This window comes from Gavialis gangeticus, unplaced genomic scaffold (genome assembly GCF_001723915.1).
Source record: "Gavialis gangeticus isolate Ggan-Ray unplaced genomic scaffold, GavGan_comp1, whole genome shotgun sequence".
Classification (NCBI taxonomy): Eukaryota; Metazoa; Chordata; order Crocodylia; family Gavialidae; genus Gavialis; species Gavialis gangeticus.
In genome coordinates this window covers 186,911,063-186,936,988 of record NW_017729032.1, presented here as the reverse complement: position 1 = coordinate 186,936,988, position 25,926 = coordinate 186,911,063, and the positions used below count along the sequence as shown (strand labels likewise).

The following is a 25,926-nucleotide window of genomic DNA, read 5'->3' as shown; positions in this document are numbered from 1 at the left end:
CTGCTCTTGTTTCTGCTTCCTGCCTTAGCTGCCACTGTGCTGCCTACCTCCTCCCCAGTCAGCTGTGCACTGCACATGAAGGCTGCTAGTGCCTCTTGTGGCACTCTTGCCTCAGGTTAGCCACCTGTGCACTAGGAGTGATATTACAGAGATATTAACCATTAACTGGGACATGCCACCATCCCAGATGTGGCATGGATGTAACTTTTGAAACGTGTGCCTGGGGTGCTCTTCTGCCCCAAACCCCTCCCTGCTGTCTGCTGCTTGGTGAGCAGAGATGTGCCAGGGGTCAACTCCTTGGACTTTGGCATCTCAGCCTTGCCTGTTTCACCCAGGGCTTGCCAGCCCTTAGCAGAAAGGATTTTGCCAGCTAGAAGGATCACACACTTATCTTGTCATGTACTCAGAAAAGATGGATTTTTCCCTCTTTCCCTAATTTAATTGGGGGGAAAAAAACAGCATAAGAAATCAGTAACCACCATATGCTGAAGTACAGATGAAGATATAAGAATACACAAACCAAAAAGTATCAGAACAGTAAGCTGTTCTTTCCCTACACCTTAAATCCAAGAATGCAGTCCCCAGGTGCCTTCAATAGGTTAACAGAAACAGCTTTTGTTTCTGAATCTCCTACCAGCGACTTCTGCAAGTTCTCCTGTTAGCTTCTTTACCCAGCCTGCTTCATTTATGAAGACAGTAGTACCCTGCTCTTAAAGCAGGCTTAAGAACAATTTCTTATCTGGGTATTCACATAAGTCACCTATTGGATTTTTGGGGGCCACACTATGCATATGGCTTCTTGCCCTCCCCTCCAAAACGGTTTGTGTTTACCAGAACAGAAATCTCTTCTGCTCTAATTAGGACCTGGAGAATATATGTATCCTTTCAGACATAGATTTGTTAATCCAATGTATTGTCTCCCTCAATTTTTGCTCAGTGGGAATTGTTCTGCCTCTTTCTAGGCTTTACTCACGCTAAGGTTTTTCCTTTTAAAATGTAAATTAATCATTGTGCGGGAGGGTCTTTCCATGAGTAAACACCCATGTCAGATGCTGATTACAGCTTTACAGCCGTTCCTTAGATGCCAAAGAAACTCATTGTTTATCATTTGTAGATCGTATTATGCAATCCTGCCCTATTATAACATATAAGAAATGTGTTTTGGTATTTTGATATAAAAAATTTGTAACATAAGGACAGTAAGACTAGCTGCAGCTTGATGTTGCCTATCTAGAAGCTACACTTGCCATGTCAGTAAAATAGGTCATGCAAGACACCCCGCAATCCTCCAGATCAGCATGGGGGTTCATGGCAAAAACCTAAGCATAATGCATGTTATAAGTGTAAGATTTATACACAGTTAGGAGACAGGGAAAGTTTTTTATATACAGGTAAGGTTGAAGGAAACACTTGTCATGACGTTTAGAGGTTACCATGCTTACCACAGGTATTGGCAAGCTAAAGAATCAAGAATGTGAGGCCACTTCAAGGTCTTCCAGAATCTTCTGAGAACTTTCCAGTCTTGCTTTTTAATTTAAGTAAAGAGTAATTACTGAGTTAAATATATTTGCTGTGTTGCAGTGAATCTAGGAGAGCTTAGAAAGTTGTCTGATGTTCTGGAATATAACACTAATGAATAAGGAATTCTTGGTCATATATTTAAATTCAGTCTGTAGTTGATGCTTCTCTACAGTCTGGAGAAAGCAATAGTTCTGAAAAATCTGGAACAGTTTATTAGTGTGTTTTGTTTTGTTTTTTAAATTTGCAGTGACCACTTCAGGAACAGAAAACCAGAATGTGGTAAAACTTAATAAAACCTGATCTTTTAGGATTACATGCAGTGGAGGTGTTGTGGGGGTGGGAATGTCGATGTCATAATTTAACTGGACAGCCTTTGATTTGGAAACTTCTTGGTTTTTCTGTCTACATGAACTATTTAACCTTCTTTCCAGTTTTGTTTAGGTTGTGGTTACTTCTCTCTGTTAGTTCTGACAGCTGTCTCACTTAAAGAAAAATTTAGCTGTGAAAATACAAGGCCCAGTTCTGCATTCATTACACACCCAAAATTTGAATTTCATTAACTCTGGATTTCTTGGGTGTTTCATGGTATGCAAGACTGCACTCTGTACGTGGTGATTATTAAGTCCATTTTTATTTTGATATCTCCTAAGGGCCAACCCAGGGGGCTCCTTGTGCAAGGTACTGTACAAACACAGATTGAGTGGTCCCTGTTTCAAAGACCTTACCTTCTAAGTACATCAAGCAAACAGTGCTGGATTAATGTATAGGCAAACTAGGCATATGCCTAGGGCCTTGAGCTGCAGAGGCGGCTTGATCCTTCTCTCTGTGGCGGTGATGCAAATGGCCCTGTCCGTCTCCCTTCTTTTACCTTCTCTTCGCCTCCCCTGTGCTGGTCTCACCGTGGCAGTGGCTGCTTCCTAGCAGCAGCTCCAAACCCTGCTCCCCCTAGGCAGTGGCACCGGGGTGGGGAAGGGGATCTCAGCAGGCCCGGAGCCCACAAGTTTGTTTGCCTAGGGCCCACTAAAGGGTTAATCTGACCCTGCAAGCAAACACAGTATAAGAGTCAGGTATAACATGAGCTGGAAAAGTTTTGGTAATTGAGTATTTTGTTAAAGTATTTCCATAACTTGCTTGTGCCTTTAACAGTGCAGTGACCAAGGAGTCCATCACAGTTGATACTTTTTTTTGCACCGATTTGACCTGCACTTTGTGTAGATTAAAAAGTGTATGCTGAAGGAGTCTGGTTAAGCAAGAAGCAGCAGCTGTGACCTACAGACTATTGTCTTTCTTTCTTCTTGTTCTGTTTGCTGTTAATATTGGCATAATCAGTAAAAGGATTGTTTCTGTTGATTTTGTTTACCTAGGCACGTTTATATTTCTTGTAGTTTTTGCCATCATACAGTATATTCAGATGAAGCAGAATCTTTCATTAGTGTAAAATGTAATTTCTTCTAGCACAGATTATTGGTTTGAATATATTTTGAGTGAGTTCTTGAAAAACTAAACAAGAATGTGGGCAGTTTATGCTTGCAGCAACTGTGAAAATTTTGGAGATGTATTTCCCTTTTATTGCCAGGTCTCTGAGGATTAACTTGCTTCCTTCCCTTGCTCCCACTCCACCACCCTTCATCTTTGCTTTTATTACTTTCAGACATAGATACAATTATTGTTTGCTCACTTCCTTATGCCAGCTGTCAACAAAGTTATTTTTATATTTAAAATGTATACTTGTTTTACGTGATAAGTAGGCAAGATATGAGTTTTTGAAACCAGCTTGTCCAAAGAGAGGTCTCATTTGGTTATCTAACTAGAAAAATGTAGTAATCAAATCTATTTGTATTCACCATGAACTAATTTTCAATATATGATTTTCTGTCTGTCAGGATCTACGACTTGTTCTTGAGATTATTTATTAATCTAGACCATTTTCAGTGCTTCACGGTAACATTGAAATAAATGTGGGGGAGGAGGGGTGTCTGTAAGATGCTGATGTAGGGCGTTTTGTGTCTTAAGACCAGAATCCATACTGAACTGAAGGACAGAATTCATGCTAATGTTGAGTGAGTGGTGTGCTATAGTGGCTTCTCATTGTATATAAACTTAAGTTTAACAAAGTGAGGAGAAAAGTTCCAGTGTGATGCATTTTTCCCTTCTCTTCAGAGCATGAGTAATGGGTTTGTTAGACAGTTGCGGATTGTCAGACAAGATGTTGATTTGTCATGCATTTAAATATCCTAATTGTATTTATTTGAATGGTTGGTCTGTGCTCAGTTTGAAAAGTTTTGTCCTGGTATGCTTCAAAGAGACAAAATTGTTCCTAGTTGCAGCTTGGGTGGAACATGCCCACAACTTTTTCACCAGGGCTCTTATGGTGCATGTGTTTGTACATAAAATTCATAGTGGATCTTAAAGGCCTTTGTAGGGTTCAGGATGCTATCATGCTAGATGCAGTAGAAGCACGTTAAGGCTAGGGATAGACATTACACACAAGCCAGTATAAGTGAAGGCAATGGCTGAACCTGGTTTAAGATAGACCTGGATGGATGTAGTATCAGACTTAACAGATTTAGGTTTAAACCAGTTAGTTCATTGAGCTTCTGTCCCAGATCCCCCCCGCAAGATGCAAGTTAAGTTTTGGTTCCCCTGCATTCCAGGATGCACTGCAACCCCCTGCTGACACCCCTCCACCCCCTTACAGTTCAGGTGGGCTAGCCTCTGCCCCAGTTTATCTGCCCCAGCTAAGCTGGGCAGCCCTGCCCCCAGCTGTCATGGAGCTAAGGTAGCCTTGTCAGCCCTGCCAGCAGCAGCGGCAGTATGAGGGTGGGCAAGAGGGAAAACTTCCCCCAGCCCCTCTCCCTCATCAGTCTCCTGCCTGTCAGCAACAGTGGGGAAGGGTGAGAGAAAATGGACTTCTGCTCTGGCCCCCCTCTGCTGGACTCTTTCCAATTTGTCCACATTGTTTCTGTAGTGGGGGGCCTGAAACTGGACACAGGACTCGAGATGTGGCTTCACCAATGCCAAATAGTGGGAAAAAATCACTTCCCTTGATCTGCTGGCAATGCTTCTACTATTTGGGGATTTGATAGCAGCCTTCAACTCCCAGAAGGGTGGTTCCAAAGAGGATGGAGCTAGATTGATAGATTGTTAGGTGCTGGAAGGGACCGTCTAGATCATCGGGTCCAGTCCCCCTGCACTAGGCAGGAAGAGACTACTGGGGTCAAGTGACCCCAGCGAGGTGACTGTCCAGTCTCCTTTTGAAGATTTCCAGGGTAGGTGACTGCACCACCACTGGAGGGAGTTTATTCCACAGTCTGGGCATGCTGACTGTGAAGTTTTTCCTGGAATTGAGCCTGAAGCAACCTTCCAAAAGTTTGTATCCATTGCTCCTGGTCTTCCTCGGGGGTGCCCTCGTGAACAGCTGTTCACCAAGTTCTTGATGTACTCCTCTGATGTAGTGGTAAGCCACTATCAAGTCCTTTCTCAGCCTTCTTTTCTGTAGGCTGAAGAGGCCCAAGTCCCTCAGCCTCTGCTCATATGGCTTGTCTTGCAAGTCCCTGATCATACGGGTGGCTCTTCTCTGGACGCCCTCAAGTTTTTCCACATCCTTATTGAAGTTCGGCTTCCAGAACTGGATGCAGTACTCCAACTGCTATCTCACCAGTGCGGAATACAGTGGGAGTATCACTTCCTTAGTTTTGCATGAGATGCAACAGTTAATGCATGCCAGCATGTGGTTTGCCCTGCTGGCCACGGCATCACGCTGCCAGCTCCTGTTCATGCAGTGGTTGATCACTACCCCGGGTCCCTTTTGGCTGTGGTGCAAGTGAAATTGTCATCACAGCCTGTAAGTATGTTGGGGGGAGTGTTTGTGCCTAGATGGAGCACCTTACACTTCTGAGTGTTGGACTTCATCTGGTTCCAGTCCACCCAACTCTCCAGCCTGTCCAGGTCTGCCTATATCTGCAACCTATCTTCTGGCATGACTATGCCCAGCCATAACTTGGTGTTGTCCGCAAACTTAGCCAATGAGCTTTTCACCCCTACATTCAAATCATTCATAAAGATGTTGAAAAGCACCAGTCCAAGCACGGACCCCTGAGGGACACCACTGGCCACTTCTAAACTGTTCTCAGTGGTGACAGATGACAACAAGGAACAATGATCTCAAGTTGCAGCAAGGGAAATTTAGGTTGGCTTTCAGGAAAACCTTTCTCGCTAGGAGGGTGGTGAAGCACTGGAACAAGTTATCTAGAGAGGTGGTAGAAGCTCCATCCTTGGAGGTTTTTAAGACCTGGCTAGACAAAGCTTTGGCTGGGATGATCTAGTTGGGGATGATTCTGCTTTAAGCAGGAGGTTGGATTAGAGCAGTGGTTCTCAACCTTTTTTGTACCAGGACCCATTTGTAAACATTGATGGCTAGTGCCAAGACACAGCTCCCTGGCCCTGCTGGTGCCTCTTACTCCTGACCCACAGCCCTCCATCTCCACAGCCCTGCTGGTGCTCCTCACTCCCATCCTTCTCCCCCTAGGCCCCAGCTCGCTGGTGTGTGGGGCTGAGTATGTGGGGTAGGGGGAGGAGTGGGTTATGGGGAGGCATGTGCCTCCCCAGATTTGTGCTGCATGTGGCTGCAGCCTGGCCAAACCAGCACGGGAAGGAGATGCCTCCATGGCCCAGCAGGTGGGTCCCAGCGGAGTGGGGTGGATTAGGGCAGTGAGACTAATTACTGCTGCTGCCATCAATCTGGCGCTAGCTGCAGCACCAGCAGCACAAAGAGTAAAGGATTGGGGGGGACACACGATGCTGCCCTTGCCTCCTCCCACCACTGGCTACTTGTGCACTGGGGCATGGCTCTACCCACTACCATGACCTGATGGCCAGCAACTAGTCTTCTTGCCTTGCTCTGCCCTCCTGCTCTGGGACCCACCTGCTGGGCCATGGAGGCAGTTCATTTCCATGTTGGTCTGGCCAGGCTGTAGCCCCGTGCCCTCACAAATCCAGTCCAGCTGTGGAGGCTAAAATCCAGCAACCTGTCTCTGCATTTTTTTTTTAAGGGTAACTGTTTTATGTTTCTTGGGTTGTTAGGTGATGGTTTTCTTGTCTTGGTCAAAGTCTTTCAGATTCTGATACCAGAGAGAAGCTTCTCCTTGGTGTTACATAGTGAATTTCTGAAGCAAAATACAATAAGTACAGTTACAATTTTGCTAACAGGTGTTGTTTGGAAAGCTCTGTGCAGTTTTGCTTGTGATGATGTCTGGCCAAAGGAAACAAAAGAACTGAAAAATGATGGTAAAATAAGATTTTTAAGATATGTTAAAGTCAGAACTAAAACAAAATGGTAAAATCTGAAAGAGAAAATACAAAGTACGAATGTTGTCCTCCTTAACCATATGAGTGGTGCTTAATAGCATTGCCTGTTTTTTCTAAATCCACTTCTCTGTTTAATTTGCTTTGATAGGATTTTTAACACATTTTTAAAAACTACTTTTCCCCTCTTAGATGAGGGGTTTTTTTGCTGCCACTTTTTATTAAACTGTGCATATCATACTTCTGTAATATGCATGAAGCATGTGTATTTGTGTTTAAAACATCATCACTCAACTCCTTTTGTGATTTTTCTTTTTTGTAACTACTGGTATTCAGGATTCAAATTATGGGAAGAGTTTGGGGCAGGGGAGGGCTGAGTGCCCCCTCCATAAGAGATTAATGCCCCTGGCGTGCCCCGCACCTTTCTAAGCAGCTCAGGCGGCGGTGGCTGCTCCTTCCAGCTGCCATCGCCGCAGACCGCCCCCAGGAGTCAGAGTGTAATTCAAACCCTGCTGGTATTTCAAGGGAAACAAGAAGAAAAAGCCCGTCCCATATGTTGGTTTTTTTGTTTTTGTTTGTTTTAAAGGTCACAGGTTCAAGGCTGTATGATTGGAGTCTGCAAGGATACATAGCCATAGAATCTCTCTGGAAAGACAGTCCTAAAAAGAAGAAATCTGGAAAAAAAGGAAGTGAAAAGGTAAGGAAATTAATTTCCAAAATATCTGACACTTCAAAGTCACAAAGCTTATATTTGGGATGATCAACTTTCATTTGTTTGTTTTTTAAATCAGTACAGCAGAACTCTTTTTAATTTGTACCATTTTTTGAAGGCAGACAATGTAATAGTCTCTCTAAATTCTGAGAAAATGTTAAGTAGCTCAAAATGCTAGGATTCAAAATTGTGTGGGTTTTTAATTTTTTTAAGCCTTAGTCAGCTTAAGGATGTATAAAGAAGTGGGATGTATAGTGACTGAATGATACTGATCCACATTTTTGAGATCTCTTTTTTTTGTGCTGAACAGAAATTTTTATTACCCTTCCTACAAGCAGGAGATGGCTTCATATTTCTTGTGGAAAGTATTCAAAGCAGATGAAGGAAGTTGTAACTTCTCATACATAAATGCAGACTCCTTAATGAGGGACGTTGCCTGAAAAAGTCCAGACAGTTATTTCCAGAGGGAAACATTACCCAGAAATCTAATTGTATGTGATGAGTGGTTTTCATACTTGCCATTTAAAGATGCACAAGTTTTGATGCTTAAATTAAAGCTACTTTTGTATCAAGCCCACTTTCCTAGTTCCTGAGCTGCTCTTCTCTTGTTGACACACAACAGGAAAATAGTTGGGTTATAGCCTCTCTTCACAGTGCCCATGAATTGAATGGTTATGAAAAATGATGTTCTCTGTTGCTATGGCAGGCTTGATCCATGTCGGGGTTAAAGCTTTATAATCGAGAGACCTCTACTGTATATGTGGTATCTGTTCCACTTTTTAAATGTTTTACTGATCCTGTAACTAACTTAAAATTTAAACTCACAGTGCCAAAGGCTTCTGAAAAAATATAGATGCCATTAGGTTTTAGAAACGTGCAGTGGTAACATCAAGCAGTAATTAACTTAGCTTTTTATTTTGTGTTCCAAAGTTTCAAAAGGAAATTTGTGTCTGTTGCTGGAATGTAATAATCCTGAAGCTTTCATGTTATGATCTAGTTTATTTAGGCACTTGCCATCTCAGTGAAAAGCAAATCATACAAAAAAATCCCAGAGACCACTAAACTAATTTTCTTCTTTTTCTTGCTCCTTGCTGAATCTTTAAATTGTACTTGTGAGTTACCACAACATAAATTTATTTTGCTTGAGAAAGTGAAGTCTTAAAACATTAGAAGAAAACCTTTCTAATTGGCTCTTCAACTCCTGGGCTAGGGACAGGCATTCAAAAAGCCCAAGTCTGAATTGATTCAATCTTTGCAGGGTAGTCTAACCTGGCTAGGCTGAACCGGTCATTCTCTCTGGACTGAGAAAATGCTGGCACACGCCTGCAGCAGCTCAGGCTAAAAGCTGAGGGGTGCTAGAGCAGCCCTTACTTCACTTCCAGTGCTGAGCTGAGGTGGGGCATGGCCAGGCCCCACAGGACGCTCTGATCAGGGAAGGGTCCCCCCCTGACCAGGGAGCCAGCAGGGTGTTAATAACAGCATTTAGCATCCCATCAAGAAAATAAAAACCTCTCTCATTAGTTCAAGCTCTTCTTAAACAGCTTTTTCCAAGGAAGGAAGGGAGGGACAGTACCAGCTGACCTGTTGATTAGCTCCAAAAAATCTCTAAGCGGATACTTGCCGGTCTGCCTTACACAGACACCTCTTAGCATTAGATGGCATATCAGATGCAGGCTACAGTTTGTGCTGTGGGGAAGGGGAAGGGGGAATCCCTGCTTGAGCAGGGGGTGGTGTGGGGTGGGGAGCAGGGGGAAGTCAGGCAGAAGGGCGGGACCAGCCCTACACTGGAGCAGAGAGCCCTGCTCAGGGCTGCAAAGCATCTGGGATGCTCTGGGACTCTAGTTTAAATTAAACCAGGAATGGGTCCAGGACACACATTGCATAATGAGCCAAATCAGTTAAGTGTGATACTGCATTCAACCAGGTTTCTCTCACACTGGTTTGAGCCATTTTCAAACCGATTTATGTGCACTTAACGTCTGTTCTGTTACAGGTTTAACCGGTTGCTGATCACTTAAATCGGTCTATGTGTAGTGTCTCTCCCTAACCCTGATGTTAGAAATTATTGCTAGCCAGGCAGGTGGCTTAAGCAGGATACAATGGAATGCAGAAGGCACAGCACAAGATGATCAGAAGCTACAACACATCTGGGGCAACACTGTCCTGTGTTTTGGACATCTAAAGTCCTTTAACATGTGGGAGCGTGTGCTGTTGTTGTTGCTGTTGTCCTTAAACATTTCATTGCACTTTCAACTCGTGGAGAAAACAAGGCAAAAACAATATGAATAAAAAGCCACCAGGTTTTTCCAGTCATCAGAATGTGCATCCAAAGGTGTGGAAGTGTGTGTGTGGGTGGGGGGGAGATAAAGCTTCAAAGTAAATTTGAGGGATAGACTGCAAAAACTGAAATGTCTGTTTTAGCACAGATGACTAAAGCCACATACAGATGTTCAGTTTCTGCTGAGAGAATCACCACTCTCCTGGTAGAAAGCAAAAGTGCAGCTATTCATGTTGGTTTTTTTCAGAGCAAAATGGCCACTCTGGAAGAAAAATAACCTGGGAACAACCAGGGTTAAATTGCCTTATGGTGTTTCTCTTGGAAGAGTCCCGTGCCTTCCTGAGACTGCCCTTTTCTGAGTCAGCTCAGAGGAGTGCAAGGAGTGCGGCTATTCTGCTGCGGGGGACAACTGATAGTCAGGAGGAGGCTGGGGGGCTTTCTCCCAGGCCTACAACCCTCCTGGGTCTGTGGCAGCTGCTGCTTTTCAGCAGCTGCCATCTGCTACTTAATGGCCTGTCCCCTTCACAGACAGGCAGGGGAAAGGACAGGCTGTCAATGGAGGGTCTGTTTAAGGGTGGCAGTGGCCCAGGAGAGGAGCCCTCTTGTACTGCCTAGCTAGAGAGCTTCCCTGTGAAGCCCTTCAGCTATGGGGCTGGAGGAATGACTGTAGTTCAGCTCCCAGCCAATTTTTCTACCAGAAGAAATTTTTCAGTAGAAATGAACATCTGTACACAGCCCAAATTGAAAAAAACACTAATACTAAGAAAATGAGAGAAAAGCCATTTCCACTCTGCCATGCTTCCCCCATGAAAAAGACATTCTATGTAGCATTGTTCCATTGTGAAACAATCATATTTTTTAAGTTGGAAGATGGATTTAGTCAATCCATCCACAATCATTTTTTTAAGTTGGAAGATGGATTTAGTCATTGAATGACTTACCATATTAGCCAGCTCTTAAAAAGAGAGCCTATGGTAATGTCTGGTCAGCATTATAAAACTAAGTTATAAGCAAGGCAGTCCATCAGAACTAAACTATTGTGATTTAGAATGTAGTATGCTATAGATGGATCTAGTTGTCTTCAAGAGTTCCATAAATTGGTTCCTCAGAGACAGCATAGGCTCATGCATTGTAGGCTGGACTTTTTTTTTTTTTGAATACGCTGTCTTGGGGCAGGTGTATCCTAGAAAAGGTTTGCTGGTGTGGCTCCAGCGCAAATGAGGGAGAAAACGCACAGTGCATTAGCCACTTTGCAGTGTGCATACTTCTATTCTACACGAAATGAAGAATAACGCATGGTAGCTTGTCCCTCTTTTATTGAGACAAGCTACCATGGGTTAACTTTCATTTACTGCAGAGTGATAGCATGCATATTGGTAGTTGTATGAGAGTTGTTGATGCACTGTAAATCCCTGCCCTTGGTTATCTTGTGCTAACTTGTTTGTTTGTGCCTACTTCTAGGCATATTGCAAAAAGCATGCCCATAATCAACAAAGCACTCCAACTGGAAAAAGACTTGGGTGGTGACCTGAGCTAAACCTTTACTTAAAAGTGTACTAGAAGAACCATGGTATACCTGTGTTCAAAACCTGTTACTAAATCATTTGTCTGTTTCAGTTATTTGACTAATGATAGCAAGGATTTTTCTCTGTGAAATTCTAAACTCTAGCTTATAGGCCAGGTAGAGACATTACACTTTTAACTGTATAAGTGACTGCACAGAAGTTGGGCTCACATAGACTGGTTTAAAAATGGCAGAACCCAGTGTGAGATTTACCTTTGGGGGAGGGGGAGAGTAGAAATGTGCATTTGGTTTGCTACTGATCTAAAACTACACAGCTCACACACAACCGCATAACTTCAATCGATTCCGCCTTGGGCTTTTTGATTTTGTACCTAGCCATGATGCAATCTATGATAGTGGAAATTTTGTAGTATGATGCATATAATTATAATGCACAATAGTTACAAATAGGTTGCGTGTATGACCAAATGTTGCCATGCATTGCTTTTCATGCATTTGCTATAAGCGTTTCCTTGTCACTATTTACATGAACTGAGTTAGAAGCTTACTAATATTATCTTGGTGTGGAAATGATTTGGTAGATATTCTTGACTTGTGTTAATTTGATATATTTTTTTAACTTGCTCAGGAAGGGTAGGGATTCCAGGATATTCCTAACAAGGTACTAATGCTGCAATACTTCCTGATGGTAAAATGGATGTAATTGATTTTCACTGCTGTTTTGTCCTGTGTTATGCAAAATAAAAACCAAACAATAAAACAGCCCTTCCCTTTGTTTTGCAGTTCCCTTCTGCAAACTAGTTTGTCTGTAGAAGAACCAGAATCTGGCCTCTTTCCCTCTTTAGGATGATTCAAGTCACTTGTGAACTTCCCAGTTTCCCATGCTGGAGTCTCTGCTTTAAGATGAGCAGTAAGCCAGATAGCTCTTTCAGATCAAGGGATATGCAAGAACCAATGACTGTGCCATGGTGGTGGGTTCATGTTAGGGCAAGTCAATACTAGGCATTTTCTGGCACAGCTATGTCGCTCAGGGTTGTGAATATCTTTAAGCTCTGATTAGCTGTGCCAGCAAAGCCCATAGTTTAAATGCAGTTGTGCTGGTGAACTCTCTCAGCGCACTGGCATGCCAGTGTAGCCCCTGCCAGATTTCTTCCTGTGCTGTGTGCCTTATGGGCTCACTGGCAGGCATAGATCTGCCTAGAGTCTCTGCTTTCAAGTAGCTCTAGAGTCTATTGCTCTTCCCCTTCATCCTCCCTGAATTCAGCAGCAGGAGTAAGGGATGGCAGGGAGGAGGGAAAATCAATGGCATCATGCACTCCCTGAGATTGAAAGCAGGGGCTGAGTGGTGGTGGTAGTGCTGCCGCTGTTATTGCTCATGCACTCCTTTCCCTTTCTGCTAAATTCAAGAAGGGGAGGGGAAGAGCAAATAATAGCAGACTGAAAGCAGGGATTCTGGGCAGACCTCGGGCTGCTGAGCTCTGAGAGCTTGCTGCATGTGTGGTGCACAGCCAAATGGGGGTGTCACCACACTACTGCGCTCCCTCTCATTCTGCTCCAAGGGCATCCGCATTTTCTTTTGCCTGCTCTTCATTTCCATCCCTCCTTCCTCCCTCAGCAAAGAATTGGAGAAATAAGTACATGGAAGTGGAATGGTCTCCCTTTTAAAGCCATAATATTATTTAGAGATCAAGCATGATTTAATGATCCAGGTATGCAGTTTTTCCTTTATTAATGTGTAGTCTGTTGACTGATGAATCAGATTACTGAATAAATGCTTCAAGGTCAGGTAATAAAGGTGCAGGGGGAAATCAAAGGATTGGTTAGTCATGCTGGTTATGTCTTAAATTAGATTGCAATGCCTTTGGGATAGAAGAGTGTCATCTTATGTTTTTATAAGGCTCCCTAGCACTGCTGGTTCTTTTTTGGGGAGCCTTTTAGGGTTCCTCTTATGTGTACCTCCATTTAGAGGTTTGCAGCCATAGATGCCCACCTTGTAGAGTCCTTGGCTAGCGTCTTGCAGATGATGGTCATTTTGTTCTGCATGTATCACATTGTCCATCTACGGTTGTTTTCTACTTTTTTGCCACCAGTTTACCTTACACTGCCTACAAGTGTACATCGTCAGCTGAACCTCTCAATGTGTCTAACCTGCTACATGAAAATGATGAATTATCTGCTACTAGCTGAATTCCATAATCTCTAATGCTTTTTCCATTGGTCACATGCCCCATCTGTCAGTTTTAAGATTCCTGGATGGCACTATAGCACCAACTACAGAAGGGTTGTAACTTCTTCATATGTGTTCATTTCTCACAGGCATCATGAACACAAGCCAGTTGTAAGTTTTTAAGAGTGGAGTCCCGTTCTGGTGATTGCTTTTTCCCCAGATGCATTTGTTCTTTATTATTGGATTTCATTATCCAATCTTCTGTGCTGATTCCTAGGTAACAATAGTTCATTTGCTGCACAATTGTTCCATTCACTTTAACATTGCTACTGAGAAGTTGTAATGTAGATGCCATGTTCTTTTTATTCCAGAGTTTCATTCTGAAGTGACAAAAGCATGGATTCTTGTACCCACTCATTCTTGTACCCAGCTGTTGGTTCAGCCAGACAGTTAAAAACTTGCATAACATGGCAAATGTATTCCTTCAATTAAAAACTCTAGTATAATCTCAGTCTTGTCTTCCTACCCAACCAGTTTCCCTTTGGTTATATGTGGACTTATTGTGCTCTCAGCCACACCTCAGTTTCCACCAGACACTGAGTCAGACAGTCTGTCACTCTTTTTGAATCAGTTAAAATAAACACAAAAAGTTATAGGTCAGTACTAAAAGCACCTTAACATACTATTTCACAATCTCCTTAAAGGGATTCATCTTTTCAGACCCTGTTGTTTTTCTTGTATTTGTACTGTTTCCCATTCTATGCCAGTTAGCACTACAGATTTGCTGTGCACTTATCTTTGTGGCTGTCATCCTTCCAGTTGTTTAAGCAAATAAATAAAAGACAGATCCATGTAATTTATTCATTTCTGGTTTCAATCTGAGCTTTGATAGAAACCATCTGTATTTACTGATACTGTATATGAACGGTATTTTATTTTAAATATTTGAGTGTTTGGATACTCCAGCAAGCATTTGCCAGCAACAGAATGTTTTCAAGTTGAAAAATCAGTTTGATTTGTTGCAAGTGTCTGTTCCTTATGCTCAAACAGTTTCCAGAGCCAGGCTCATTGGGAATGCCATCAAAAACAAATTAATGACTGGCACTCCTAAGGCTGGTGGATATGGAGATGTTGTTATCCTCTCTACTGGTTAGGTCTTTATAGTCAACAACACATTTTGTACACTATCAAAGTAAACTTTAGGTGTTGAGCATTTCATCTTTTTTTAATCAGTTTACAATGTATTAAAACTATTTTCTATATTTTTAAGTGCTTGTGAAACTTGTCTTGAACAGCCACTTTTAAGAGACTAACAAAATCTGGACATCTAGTACGAGTGATTAAGGGGTAACTGATAGAAATGTTGTCACAAATGTTGACTTACTACCTAGCTACCCTCCTAATATTAGTCAGGTAAGGCAATGCAGGAAGGGGTTAACCTGCAAAACTCACTGTGGCTTTTGTACATGATCCTCAGGCAAAGTTTGTATGTACCTTGGAGGGGTGAGGAAGAAAAAAATCCATAACAAAATGGATAGTTTTTTATATACAGCATAAAGTATAGGGTAACATTTTCAAAACTACACAAGTCTAATATTTCTGAAGTGATGTAAGCACTGAGGAATACAGGTCGTCTTGAAATTCATTGGGGCTTAAGTTCTTAAATGTCTGCGTCACTTTTGAATGGGACTTTGGCACTCCTGAAAACTGCTTGTTTTGCTCTTGTTCAGAAAAGTTGTGATAATGCTGTTTCAGAAATGATGAAATTGTGTAATCTCTTTCCAATTCTCTCTGTCTTTCTCCTCCAATTTCTATGTCATTTTCAAACTCTAATAAAAATACCTCCAACATGGGCAGCACTTTTGGTGTTGATCAAATGGAAAAGGGCAAGTTAGGTAACATCATCTTGTTTTCTTACTTCAGCAGGAGATACTGTAAACAGCAAAAAGCAAAACAAAGTAAATTATTAATCTTTAATACTTTTCCTGTTTTTCCAATTTTAATTCTTTTTCTTCTGAAAGATGTCGGGTCTGATGACCAGAACTGACACAGAATCTGTGCCTCAGAATTTTCCACTAAAACAAAAGATCAGAATATTTCCATGCTCTGATTAGGTTTTCTCAACAGAGATGCTGGAGTGGAAAAAGGGTTGGCCATTTGTGAGACCATTTTAGAAAAGAAAAAAGAAGTCGTAGGTTTTGTGACTTTGGTTCAAACAAAGTCAGCAAACTGAGGTAAACATTTGGAAAAAGCCCACTTTTGGAAACTTTGTGTAATCCTGACAGTTGGCTATATTGCTGCTGCTTCTTTCTGTATAGAACCATTCCAGTATCAAGTGTTTTGCTTTTTAAACTGTGATTTTTATTTTTATTTTTATTTATTTATTTTTTTAAATAATGATTTAAAGTTTCCCTTCTCTTGACCTTGGCATCTGGTGCATAAACTGGCTTGAGACTTATTTTTAACTGTCTACTCATATATTGAAGGTTTTAAGCAAGTGTGGTCTGTGAACTCAGTTTTGGTTCAATATTACCTTGAAGTGAAATGGTGCTTCTTCATCCTAAAGGATTCAAAAGCACTTTATTGTTTTTATAGATATATATGTTTTAGAGTCTGTAAGATTTGTCACTCATGAACTGTGGTTGATATTTAAGGGTACAGTATGTTACTAGCCATAGTATTTGGATGAAACCACCTACAACCATTCAAATACTTCATCGTGTGGTAGGCTTGATTTGGCAAGAGGAACTCTGCCTTGAATCAGTGCCCCAGCTCATTGTGTAGAGTAGGGGTGGGCAACATTTTTTGGCTGGAGTGCCGAAAAACACCGCAGTGCCTACCTCGGAAGGTGCTGGAGTGCCAGCATGGGAGAAAAAAACAAAATGAGGGCAAGGGGTACATGGCAGGATGCCCTGGTTGTGCCCCTACCCCACAGCCTGGGTTCTGGGTAGCTGCTGGAGCCTGGGCTTCTCCCAGCAGGGCTTGAAGTATCCCACCTGCCTGCTGGGAGCAGCCCGGGATCCCGGCTGGCAGCAGCTCCCCAGAGCCAGCAGCTGGGCAGAGCTTTGTAGCCAGCCTGGGCTCTGGGCAGCTGCAGCAAGCAGCGGGCAGAGAGCCTGGAACAGCTGTTTGCACATCACCTCTGTGCTGGGGGCAGGGGAGAGACCAGGGCTGCGCTGCCTCAGGCCCCGCCCACTGTGACGCATGCGTGCACACACCAGTGCAGAGCTGATGCTGGAGCCCGGCACAGCTGTTTGGAGCCTCCTGGCTGCAGCCAGCTGGGATCCCGGGCTGCTTCCAGCAGGCAGCTGGGATGCTACAAGCCCTTCTGGGACCAGCTCAGGCTCCGTTGCTGGTAGCAACTACCCAGAGACGGGGTTGGCCACAGCGTGCCAAGCAAAATGGCTTTGTGTGCCACGCTTGGCACTCATGCCAGGGCATTTCATACAAAAGTGCCTTGAGTCCTGTTGGTTAGCATATCTATTCTTATTCCCAATATTGGTTCCAATAATTTCATTCAGATTATCCGCACATTTTGCTTTTCAAAAGTAAAAAAGTAAAGGAGGCCAAACTATGTCAAGACATTATGTGAACAACACTTTAGTTAATTTATTCAGGGCTGAGCAGTGGTTGAAAATAGCCTCATAGAAATCATATGAAAAACTGAAGCTCTCCATTGACAAATTTTGAAGTGTATTGTACACTGAGGAATCTGATAATTTCCAAATTCCAAAAACAATATGTAGTAGTGTTCTGGATTGGTGGATCTTATTTTACATATTTAAATAAAATTGCACCTATAACAGCAATACAGAAAGCCATCCATTTTGATCGGAGGGAGGCAGTACTTTTCAAACTAAGTCTAAAAGATGCTAAAATGCACACTGCTTCAGTACTGAAATTTATTTCTGCTGAAATCCATTTCACATCTGTTGTGGTAATTAATTTCTGCATGATCTCTGTTGCTGAAAACAGACATTGCCTTTGTGCCACCATAACAATTGTTATGGTGGTACAAAGGCTGGGCAAACAGACATCCAAGCCTGTTGTCAAGCTAGAAATGTCCCTAAATTGTAGCCATGACAATGGGCAGTATATATTTGTGCTGCTTTCTTTGCAGCCTGTTTGCTTTATTGCCAGAGAGCTTGGGCAACCCAGAGCTGCCCACTCTTTAGCATCCCTGAGCAGGTGCTCTTGGGGCTTCAGGGGCCCAGTCCTATGCAACCTTGGACTCTCCAGGGTATGCAGGATTGGGTTCCTTAAATCCCCAAAGTGCCTTTTTGATTTCTCCCACTTACAGAAGTCTGCTTGCAGAGGGACATCCCACTGGTTGGTGCTTCAGGGTCCCAATCCTGTGTGTCCCAGGAATCCTCCTGCAGGGGGATTCCCAGGGAGTGTTTTGGGCTGCTGCATTTATTTGGGGTATGTTAATGAAGTAATCTTTTGTGACAATTGCAGTCCCTTGTTAAATAGTAGACATTCCAGAGAATTTTGCAACTGCAGAAAGAATACATTATAGGGAATGTAAGCAGCTTAAATGCACTTCCAAGCAAATGTAGCAATGCATCATGTGGGAAAGACGTTCAGATAGATTTAAGTAGGAATATTTTAATAAAAATAAATGAAAAGCTTAACACTTGGAAACTTGGAGTAGCAAGTGCTTGACTGGTTTTATTTTAATGGAAGTACTTGTGTCAAAACTTATTTGAAACTACATTCATGTATGCTGCAGGGAACATTTTTGTTTTGACAGGAGAAGGGACAAGATACTCTAATAAACTTTTATTTTATCTTTCAGTTCCTGTATTTTTACTACAGAGAAGATATGAGAACTCTTCAAAGTGTAGCATATAAAAGGGGTCTATTGTATACATAAACACACAAGTCTGGGAATGTAAAATGGCAGTTATAATTTGTAGGAAATCCTATGGCTCAGTTGTGAATGTAGGCAAAAAGGGGTCAATCAAAGAATCTTTTTGAACTACTGTTCTTTCAAAGCTAAACGTTGAACTAATAACAGGAAGACTAAAACCTAGAAATTCTTTGACAATCATTCATGTGTGTGTGCCTATTACCAAGTCAGATTTATTTTCCAAGAATTCATTGCTTTAGATTTTTGAGAAGCAGTTTGCTAGAACAGAACTGGTTACTATGGGTGTTTTGGTTTAAATGATTTCCATTTTCTTTTAGAGTGATGCAGATGGTGACAAGCCAGTGGAAATACATGCTCCTTCAGATGCAGAAAGAGCCATGAAGTAGAACATGCTCCATAATTTTCTATCAAAACAGGTAAAGGACAAAAAAAAATTAATATTAATATGTGGTAACTGCAGCTGAGTAATTTTTGCTTAAGATTGAACATGTCTAACTAGCAAATGCATTTCATTTCAAATTAATGAAGAGGCAGGGGAAAATAAGTGAGGACATAGTGAATATTACAGTTTATTTAGAATGCCCAATAATTATCTTGCTTAAGCTAGTTTGATTAGCAAATTAAAATTATATTTCTGCACAGCAATTTAGTGCAAGGAATCAAAGCAAGGACAGTGTTTTCTGGTGAACAGAACAAGGAATGTAAAGTTGAGACTTGAGGTCTGTTTCTGACTTTGCTGCTAGCTCACCTTAGCCATTCAGTCTTCTGGTTCTCATATTCCAGGAATGGGGGAAAATACCTACCCATTTTTAAAAGCAGTTTTTAAGATTAGAGGCTAAAAAGTGTTGTATAACTGCTGAAGAGTGTTATTTTTTTTACCGTTAATGCAGTTTGCTGTGCAAAAACGTTTTGGTTTTGTCAGCACAGCTGATGGTTTGGATTGGTGATGTGTTGGCAATCCAACTCTCAGTTTGGATTGGTGATTCTGGATCTATTTTCCAGTGGACTCATCTTTGCCACACATGTGGTTGTATTGCACTAAAAGTAATGCTGTAAAAATTACTAGGAATTTATGCTAATTTTTTTTATGGTGGTTATATATTAGATGTGCTTAGTTTTACAAATAAAACAACTTTTTTCCCTTAACTGCCAACTCAGGCTCACCTTGGGGTGAGCTTTTCATGTGTAAATGATTGTTTTTGCTGATGTGATTGAATGCACCCATTGGAATAACAATGTGCTGCTTTTTTTGCCAAGTCACTCTTCCATATCTACCACTGTGCATCCTTGTACTTAATTACTATTGTTAACTTTAATTCTAAAGATATGTTGCCTGTCTGCTTAGCTATAGAAGTTAATGGCATCCATTAAACATTGTCTTACTTAGCTTTTATAAAATAGCTACATAAATAGAAATAAATTATGAGAAAGGAGAACAAAAGCATTAGGAAAAACAAAAAGGGGAGGATTCGCAATTACCTCATGTACTTGAATATAATACAACCTTGATTATAAGATGACCACCCCTCCATAAATTAGATTCTATATATGGAAAACTTAGAATGTAAAAAAAAAAAATAATTTTCCAGAATCTAATTATTGGAGGTTTACCTTGAATTTGTCTCTTTCCCATTGCCACAGTAAGGAAAATAAATCTGGAGGTCAGGTAGCCCCTTCCATTGTTCTTGTTCTTATCATGAGTCCTGGGATCTTCTAAAAAATTATATGCAGATGGAGGCACAAGGCAACCTGGTCTGGTTCCACCTCATGGAGGGTGGAGCCACACTAATTATATGCAACAGGCTGAGAAGAGGAACTGATGGAGGGATTCTGGGTGAACTGTTTGGGGCCCTGTTTTGTGATGTTTGCCAGGCATTTAAGGCTGGTGAAGAAACAGGAATCATTGGAAATGGGGGCAATAAGTGCAGCTTAGCTGTGGGAGTAAAGAGGAAGTAAAAATGTATGCAGTGTAGTGGCTCACCATGACTTCAAAAAGAGTTGATGCTGAGAGAGGCTGCACTCAATGTGCACTGCCATATATCTTATTCAGGTGGGCTTTGCTAATCTATTCTTGTACTGTGGGCAGGGGAAGCACTGTATCTGGGTCCATGAAGGCAGTTTTCGTTAAGCGTTCCCAGGATAATTGTTCTTCTGGCGTGCTTTAGTACCTGCCAAGGTGTTGGGGCTTATGTAAATGGGAGATTTCTCCCTAGCTTGCTTCTATGGCCCTATGGCTGAGGGCAGGTGAAACTTGGGGGCGTCTGAACCCCAAGCCTCTGGTCTTGGGCCTGCACACAGGATGCCTGCCAAAAGACTTCAGAAATATTTGAAGCCCCTGGTAGGGGTGGAAGATGTTTGCTGGTTGTAGGTCCACTTCTGGTTCTGGACTGACTCATGGATTTGGACTTGATTTGGCTTGGAACGCAAAACATTTCTTTAAAAAAAAATCCAAAAAACGGTGGGCAGGATGTTTACAGTGCCTCCAAATGCAGGATCTTAGTTATGTAATTTATGGCAATTCAGAATTGCTCTCAAGCTTTTTCCCAACTTTGTTCCTTTGGCCTTTTGGCAGAATTTGGAATTGATAGAATTTGGAATTGATTTGGGCTGAGACACAATATTTCCAACCCCCGCCCTTAAAAAAAAAAAAAAAACCACCAAAAAAACCCCATGATGATGGGAACCTACCACAGTTGTCTTGAATGACTCAAGTGTAGCTAGAGGGTGACACAGTGCCTGTTCCTTGCACTGTGGGCAGACTGACTCTTGTGAGAATCTACAAATGCCTCCAAACATGAGGATCTTGGCTACACAATTTATGGCAATGGGGGATTGCTTTCTGGCTTTCCCCCTAGCTTGTTGCTTTGGCCTTTTGGCAAGGGGCAAGCAAGATTAGGGGGCATCTGAACTCCAAGGCCTCTGGGCTTGGGGCTTGCACATAGGATGCCTGCCATGGATTTGGAAGTATCTGAAGCCTCAGATGTTGATGAGTCTGGGAGGTAGAATACTTGCTGGTGGTAGTGCCACACAGACTTGAATTTAGAACTTAATTTGGAACTGATTTGTCTCTGGAAACTAAACTTTATTTTTTTTTTTGAATCAGCATGTTTCCCCAGTATGGACCATATAATCATACTCAGTGTTGACTGCATTTAATCCATTTCATAGTTGATTTCAGTTGCGGAGCACGTGCTGCTTTTGGCAGTAGTTTAATGATAGACAGTGTATTTAATTGGGTTTCCTTGTATGCCAGTGTAAGACACGGGGCTACCTCTCCTTCCCCCATGCTGATTGGGGGCAGAATCATAGAATCAATGAGTGGGAAGGGACCTAGACAGATCATCGAGTCCGACCCCCTGCTATGGGCAGGAATGAGCACTGGGGGTGGGAGGGGTCATAAGACCCCAGCCAGGTGCCTATCCAGTCTCCTCTTGAAGAAGATTTCCAGGGAAGGTGAGAGCACCACCTCCCTGGGAAGCCTATTGCAGGCTCTGGCCACCCTTACAGTGAAGTAGTTCTTCCTAATATCTAACCTAAACCTATCTTCCCTCGGCTTGTGGCCATTGTTCGTAGTGACTCCAAGGGGGGCCCTGGTGAACAGACTTTCCTCGAGTCCCTGCTGGTGGCCCCTGATAAGGTTGTAAGCAGCCACAAGATCCCCCCTCAGTCTCCTCTTGTGGAGACTGAAGAGATTCAGGTCCCTCAGCCTCTCCTCATAGGGCTGGCCACGGAGGCCCCCAACCATACGAGTGGCCTCCTCTGGACCCTCTCCAGGTTCTCCACGTCCCTCTTGAAGTGCGGTGCCCAGAACTGGACACAGTACTCCAGCTGCGGCCTGACCAGCACCGCATAGAGGGGGAGCAAGACCTCTCTGGACCTGTTAGTGATGCCCCTGTTGATGCATGACAGGGTGCGGTTGGCTCTGCCTATTGCTTTGTCGCATTGGCGACTCATATTCATCCTGGAGTCAATCCTGACTCCAAGATCCCTCTCTGCCTCTGTGCTGCTGAGAGGGTCAGCCCCTAACCTATAACCATAATGCTGGTTCCCTCTCCCCAGGTGCAGCACCCTGCACTTGTCCTTGTTGAACCGCATCCTGTTCAGATCCGCCCACTTCTCTAACCTATCCAGGTCTGCCTGGATGCGGTCCCTGCCTGCCAGTGTATTCACTTTACCCCACAGCTTGGTGTCATCAGCGAACTTGAACAGGGTGCTCTCCACACCCTCGTCCAGGTCGCTAATGAAGATGTTGAACAGCACCGGCCCAAGGACCGAGCCCTGGGGGACTCCGCTGCCCACACCCTCCCAGGTCGACATCGACCTGTCCACCACCACCCTCTGGGTTCACCCCTGGAGCCAGTTTGCCACCCATGTGACCGTGCATTTGTCAGTGCCGCAGTCCCTCAGCTTGCCCACCAGAATTGGGTGGGACACTGTGTCGAAGGCCTTCTGGAAGTCCAAGAAGATGACATCGACTTCCTCCTTCCCATCTAAGCTCTTTGTTACCTGGTCATAGAAAGAGACCAGGTTAGTCAGGCAGGATCGGCCTGGCACGAACCCATGTTGGTTACCCCTCAACATCACTTCCCCTGCAGGGCTCTCACAAATGTGGCCCTTGATAATTTTTTCAAAGACCTTCCCCAGGATAGAAGTGAGGCTGACTGACCTGTAGTTGCCAGGCTCTTCCTTCCTCCCCTTCTTGAAAATAGGGACCACATTGGCCCTTTTCCAGTCCTTAGGGACTTGGCCCGAGCACCAGGAGTCCTCGAACAGCCGTGCTAATGGCTCCGCAATGACACCAGCCAGTTCCCTCAGCACCTGCGGATGAAGGTCATCTGGGCCCGCCAACTTGGACACATCTAAGCCCTCCAGGTAATCCTTAACTAGGTCTGAACTAACAGTCGGGATGTTCATCCTTCCTGGGCCGCTCTATGCTATCAGCTGAGAGCACCCCGTTGTCTGCAGACAGGAACACGGAGGCAAAGAACTTTTTGAAGAGTTCTGCTTTCTTTCGTGCATCCATCACCAACTGCCCTGCCCTGCCCTGTAGGGGTCCACTGTTACCCCGAGACTACTTCTTGCTACCTATATACTTGAAGAAGGACTTCTTGATATCCTTAATCCCAGAAGCTAATCTAAGCTTCAGTGCTGCTTTAGCCTTCCTCACCAAATCCCTACAAGCTTGGGTCAGGGAGGTGTACTCCTCCTTTGTCCCTGCCCCCTGCTTCCACCGCCAGTATGCTTTTTTCTTTGCAAGTCGGGGGAACCTTACCTTGTATTTGAGTAAATGTAGTATTTTGCTCATTGTGAATCGGAAAGGCTGCACAGTACTACACAAATATTGTCTTGTGTGTTGACAAGAGGAGCACTTTCAGTTAAAGGCATGATGAGATCTGACTGTGATCCTAACTGTTGTACCTCTTGACTTGTCACCATGTGCATGGAAGGAGGCATGATTGTGGGATCAAAACCCAAACATGCATTGTTGCTGGTGCAGGGGAGCCTGGGATTATGGGCTCCCCCTGCATCAGCAAGTAGAAAGCTGGTTGCTGATGCTCCTGTGGCACAGGATGTCGAGTCGGCTCAAGGCATCCCAGCCACAGGTGTGCACTGGAGTGTTGAACGGCTCCTATGCGCTCCCATGTCTGGGAGCTCCCGTCAGCCTCAGGAGCCCTGTAAGGCCAATCAGTTGATCTGCACTAGCCACACATTCAGTTGAAGGCACAATGTGGTTGTTATATATTTTGTGTGTAAAATAACTTTGTGGCTTATTTCCTGTTTTATCATGCCATCAGTTGCATGGACTTGTGGCCGGGTTACTATGACTTAAGACGCAATTAACTAGTTAATAATGTCTTAAGCGTAGCACCTGCCAGGGGCCCTGGAAACAGATGGCACTGAATTGCCCTTCCAGTGTTCAAGATTTTTGGTTATATAAACAGACCTAATTTCAGCTGCTTTGATTGCCATCTGTGCTGAGGGGGTGGTGATTTGTGATTTATATTTGGATTAATGCCCATAGAATGTACTTGAGTCCAGATGTTTGTTTTGGATTTTGGTAATCCCAAAGGTTGGTGAGTAATGTTGTTATCTAGTAAGACGCGTTTTATTTCTGCTGGGTAGAATGCATATTTACATGTTTTGGCAACTGTCATTTCTTCTGGATCATGGTATATGTGTGAGAAGTCACCCAGACCTTTGATGCATGTGCCTATGCAGAAGTATGGAGGAGTTGAGGCTGCCCAGACCTTCCTTCCCCTCTTTTAGGCCATTGAGACAGAATCCAAGGACCAGACCAAGTCCAGACATTTAATGCTTTCATGGCTGTAGTCATATAAGCATCTGGCAATCAAACCCCAGTCTCCTATGTGGCAGACAGTAGGGCTGTGCGAAATGGCACTGTTCTGTTTTGACTTGCGTTTCGACGAAACAGTGTTTTGTTTCAAGTTTCGATTTGATACTACTGTTCCATTTTGTTTCATCGAAAGTTTCGCTGTTTTGACGTTTCACCCATAGGCTATAATGGGGAAACTTGAAACAGCCTATAACTTTGTAATTTCTGGCCTGATTTTTGGATGAAACTTTCAGGAATGGTAGCCTCTTCTGAGGGCATGATGTCTGCCAAGTTTCAAGGAGATAAGTGCAGGGATTTCCAGGAAACTGCACCTCAAATTCTTGAAAGCACAAAAACTCACATCGTGTATGCGTTAAGCCACAGCGGGATCAAAACTGCAGGCATGCTAGCCCCCTGCTGAGGTCACGAAGCCTGCCAAGTTTCAAGGAGATAAGTGCAGGGGTTTGGGGGACACTGCACCTCAAGCTGCGGACAAGCAAAACTCGTGATGGGTGCTTGTGGGGCTGTGTCTGTCTTGGGGCAGAGGGGGATGAAAATTGCAGGCCTGGTAGGCCCTGCTGTGGCCATGAAGCCTGCCAGCTGTCAAGGAGATAGGTGTAGGGGGAGTCTGGGTTCTGGGGAAAAACACATGACACATGTGGGTGACAGTGTGTGTGGGGGGGGAGGGGGTAAGGTGTGCCCTCATCCAACTGACACCAAGGCAGAAAGCAGGGCAGTTCGAACAGTGCTGCCTTTTATGCAGTTTTATCATCCCTCCCCCAGAGCACTGGGATTGGAAGGGACCTCAGGGAAGGATGACAGTCACTGGCCAGCTACACAGTCAATAATGAGAGCAGTCCCCCCTCCCTCTCCTTACTTCAGTTTCTGTTTCCTCGCAGGCCAAGCCCACCTTGAGCTTCGAAGCTCGAAATGTTTTGAAAATCTCAAAACGTTTCGACTTGCCTTGCTTTTTTGTTTGAAGGCTGTTTCGAAGCTCTGTGTTTCGTTTCAATTTTGCTGTTTCAAGCTTGAAATGAGTCGAACCAGCATTGAAACAAAACTGCCAGTGAAATTTCGCGCAGCCCTAGCAGATGGATTCTGCCACTGAACCACAGGACTCCATGCATATTTAAGCAAGTCACTGGGGTTTTTTTTATTATTATTAGTAAGTTAATCCTTTTTTTTAAAGCCCCTAGCAATAATAAAAAAGTG

General features: G+C 43.4%; 1 protein-coding gene and 1 long non-coding RNA gene across 2 annotated transcripts in view; both read left to right on the top strand.

Moving 5' to 3' along the window:
• The window catches only part of APOO (apolipoprotein O), a 65,092-nt gene that overhangs the window by 30,932 nt on the left and 8,234 nt on the right, over positions 1 to 25,926 (top strand). Inside the window, exons 7-8 of the mRNA XM_019523928.1 lie at positions 7,412 to 7,522; positions 18,698 to 18,796. Of these exons, the coding sequence (XP_019379473.1) occupies positions 7,412 to 7,522; positions 18,698 to 18,766 (180 nt within the window). The 3' untranslated portion in view covers positions 18,767 to 18,796. The remainder of the gene's footprint in view (positions 1 to 7,411; positions 7,523 to 18,697; positions 18,797 to 25,926) is intronic.
• On the top strand, positions 1,796 to 2,875 carry LOC109302372. The gene is made up of 2 exons (XR_002098730.1): positions 1,796 to 2,132; positions 2,668 to 2,875. It is a non-coding gene; the product is annotated as an uncharacterized LOC109302372 (long non-coding RNA).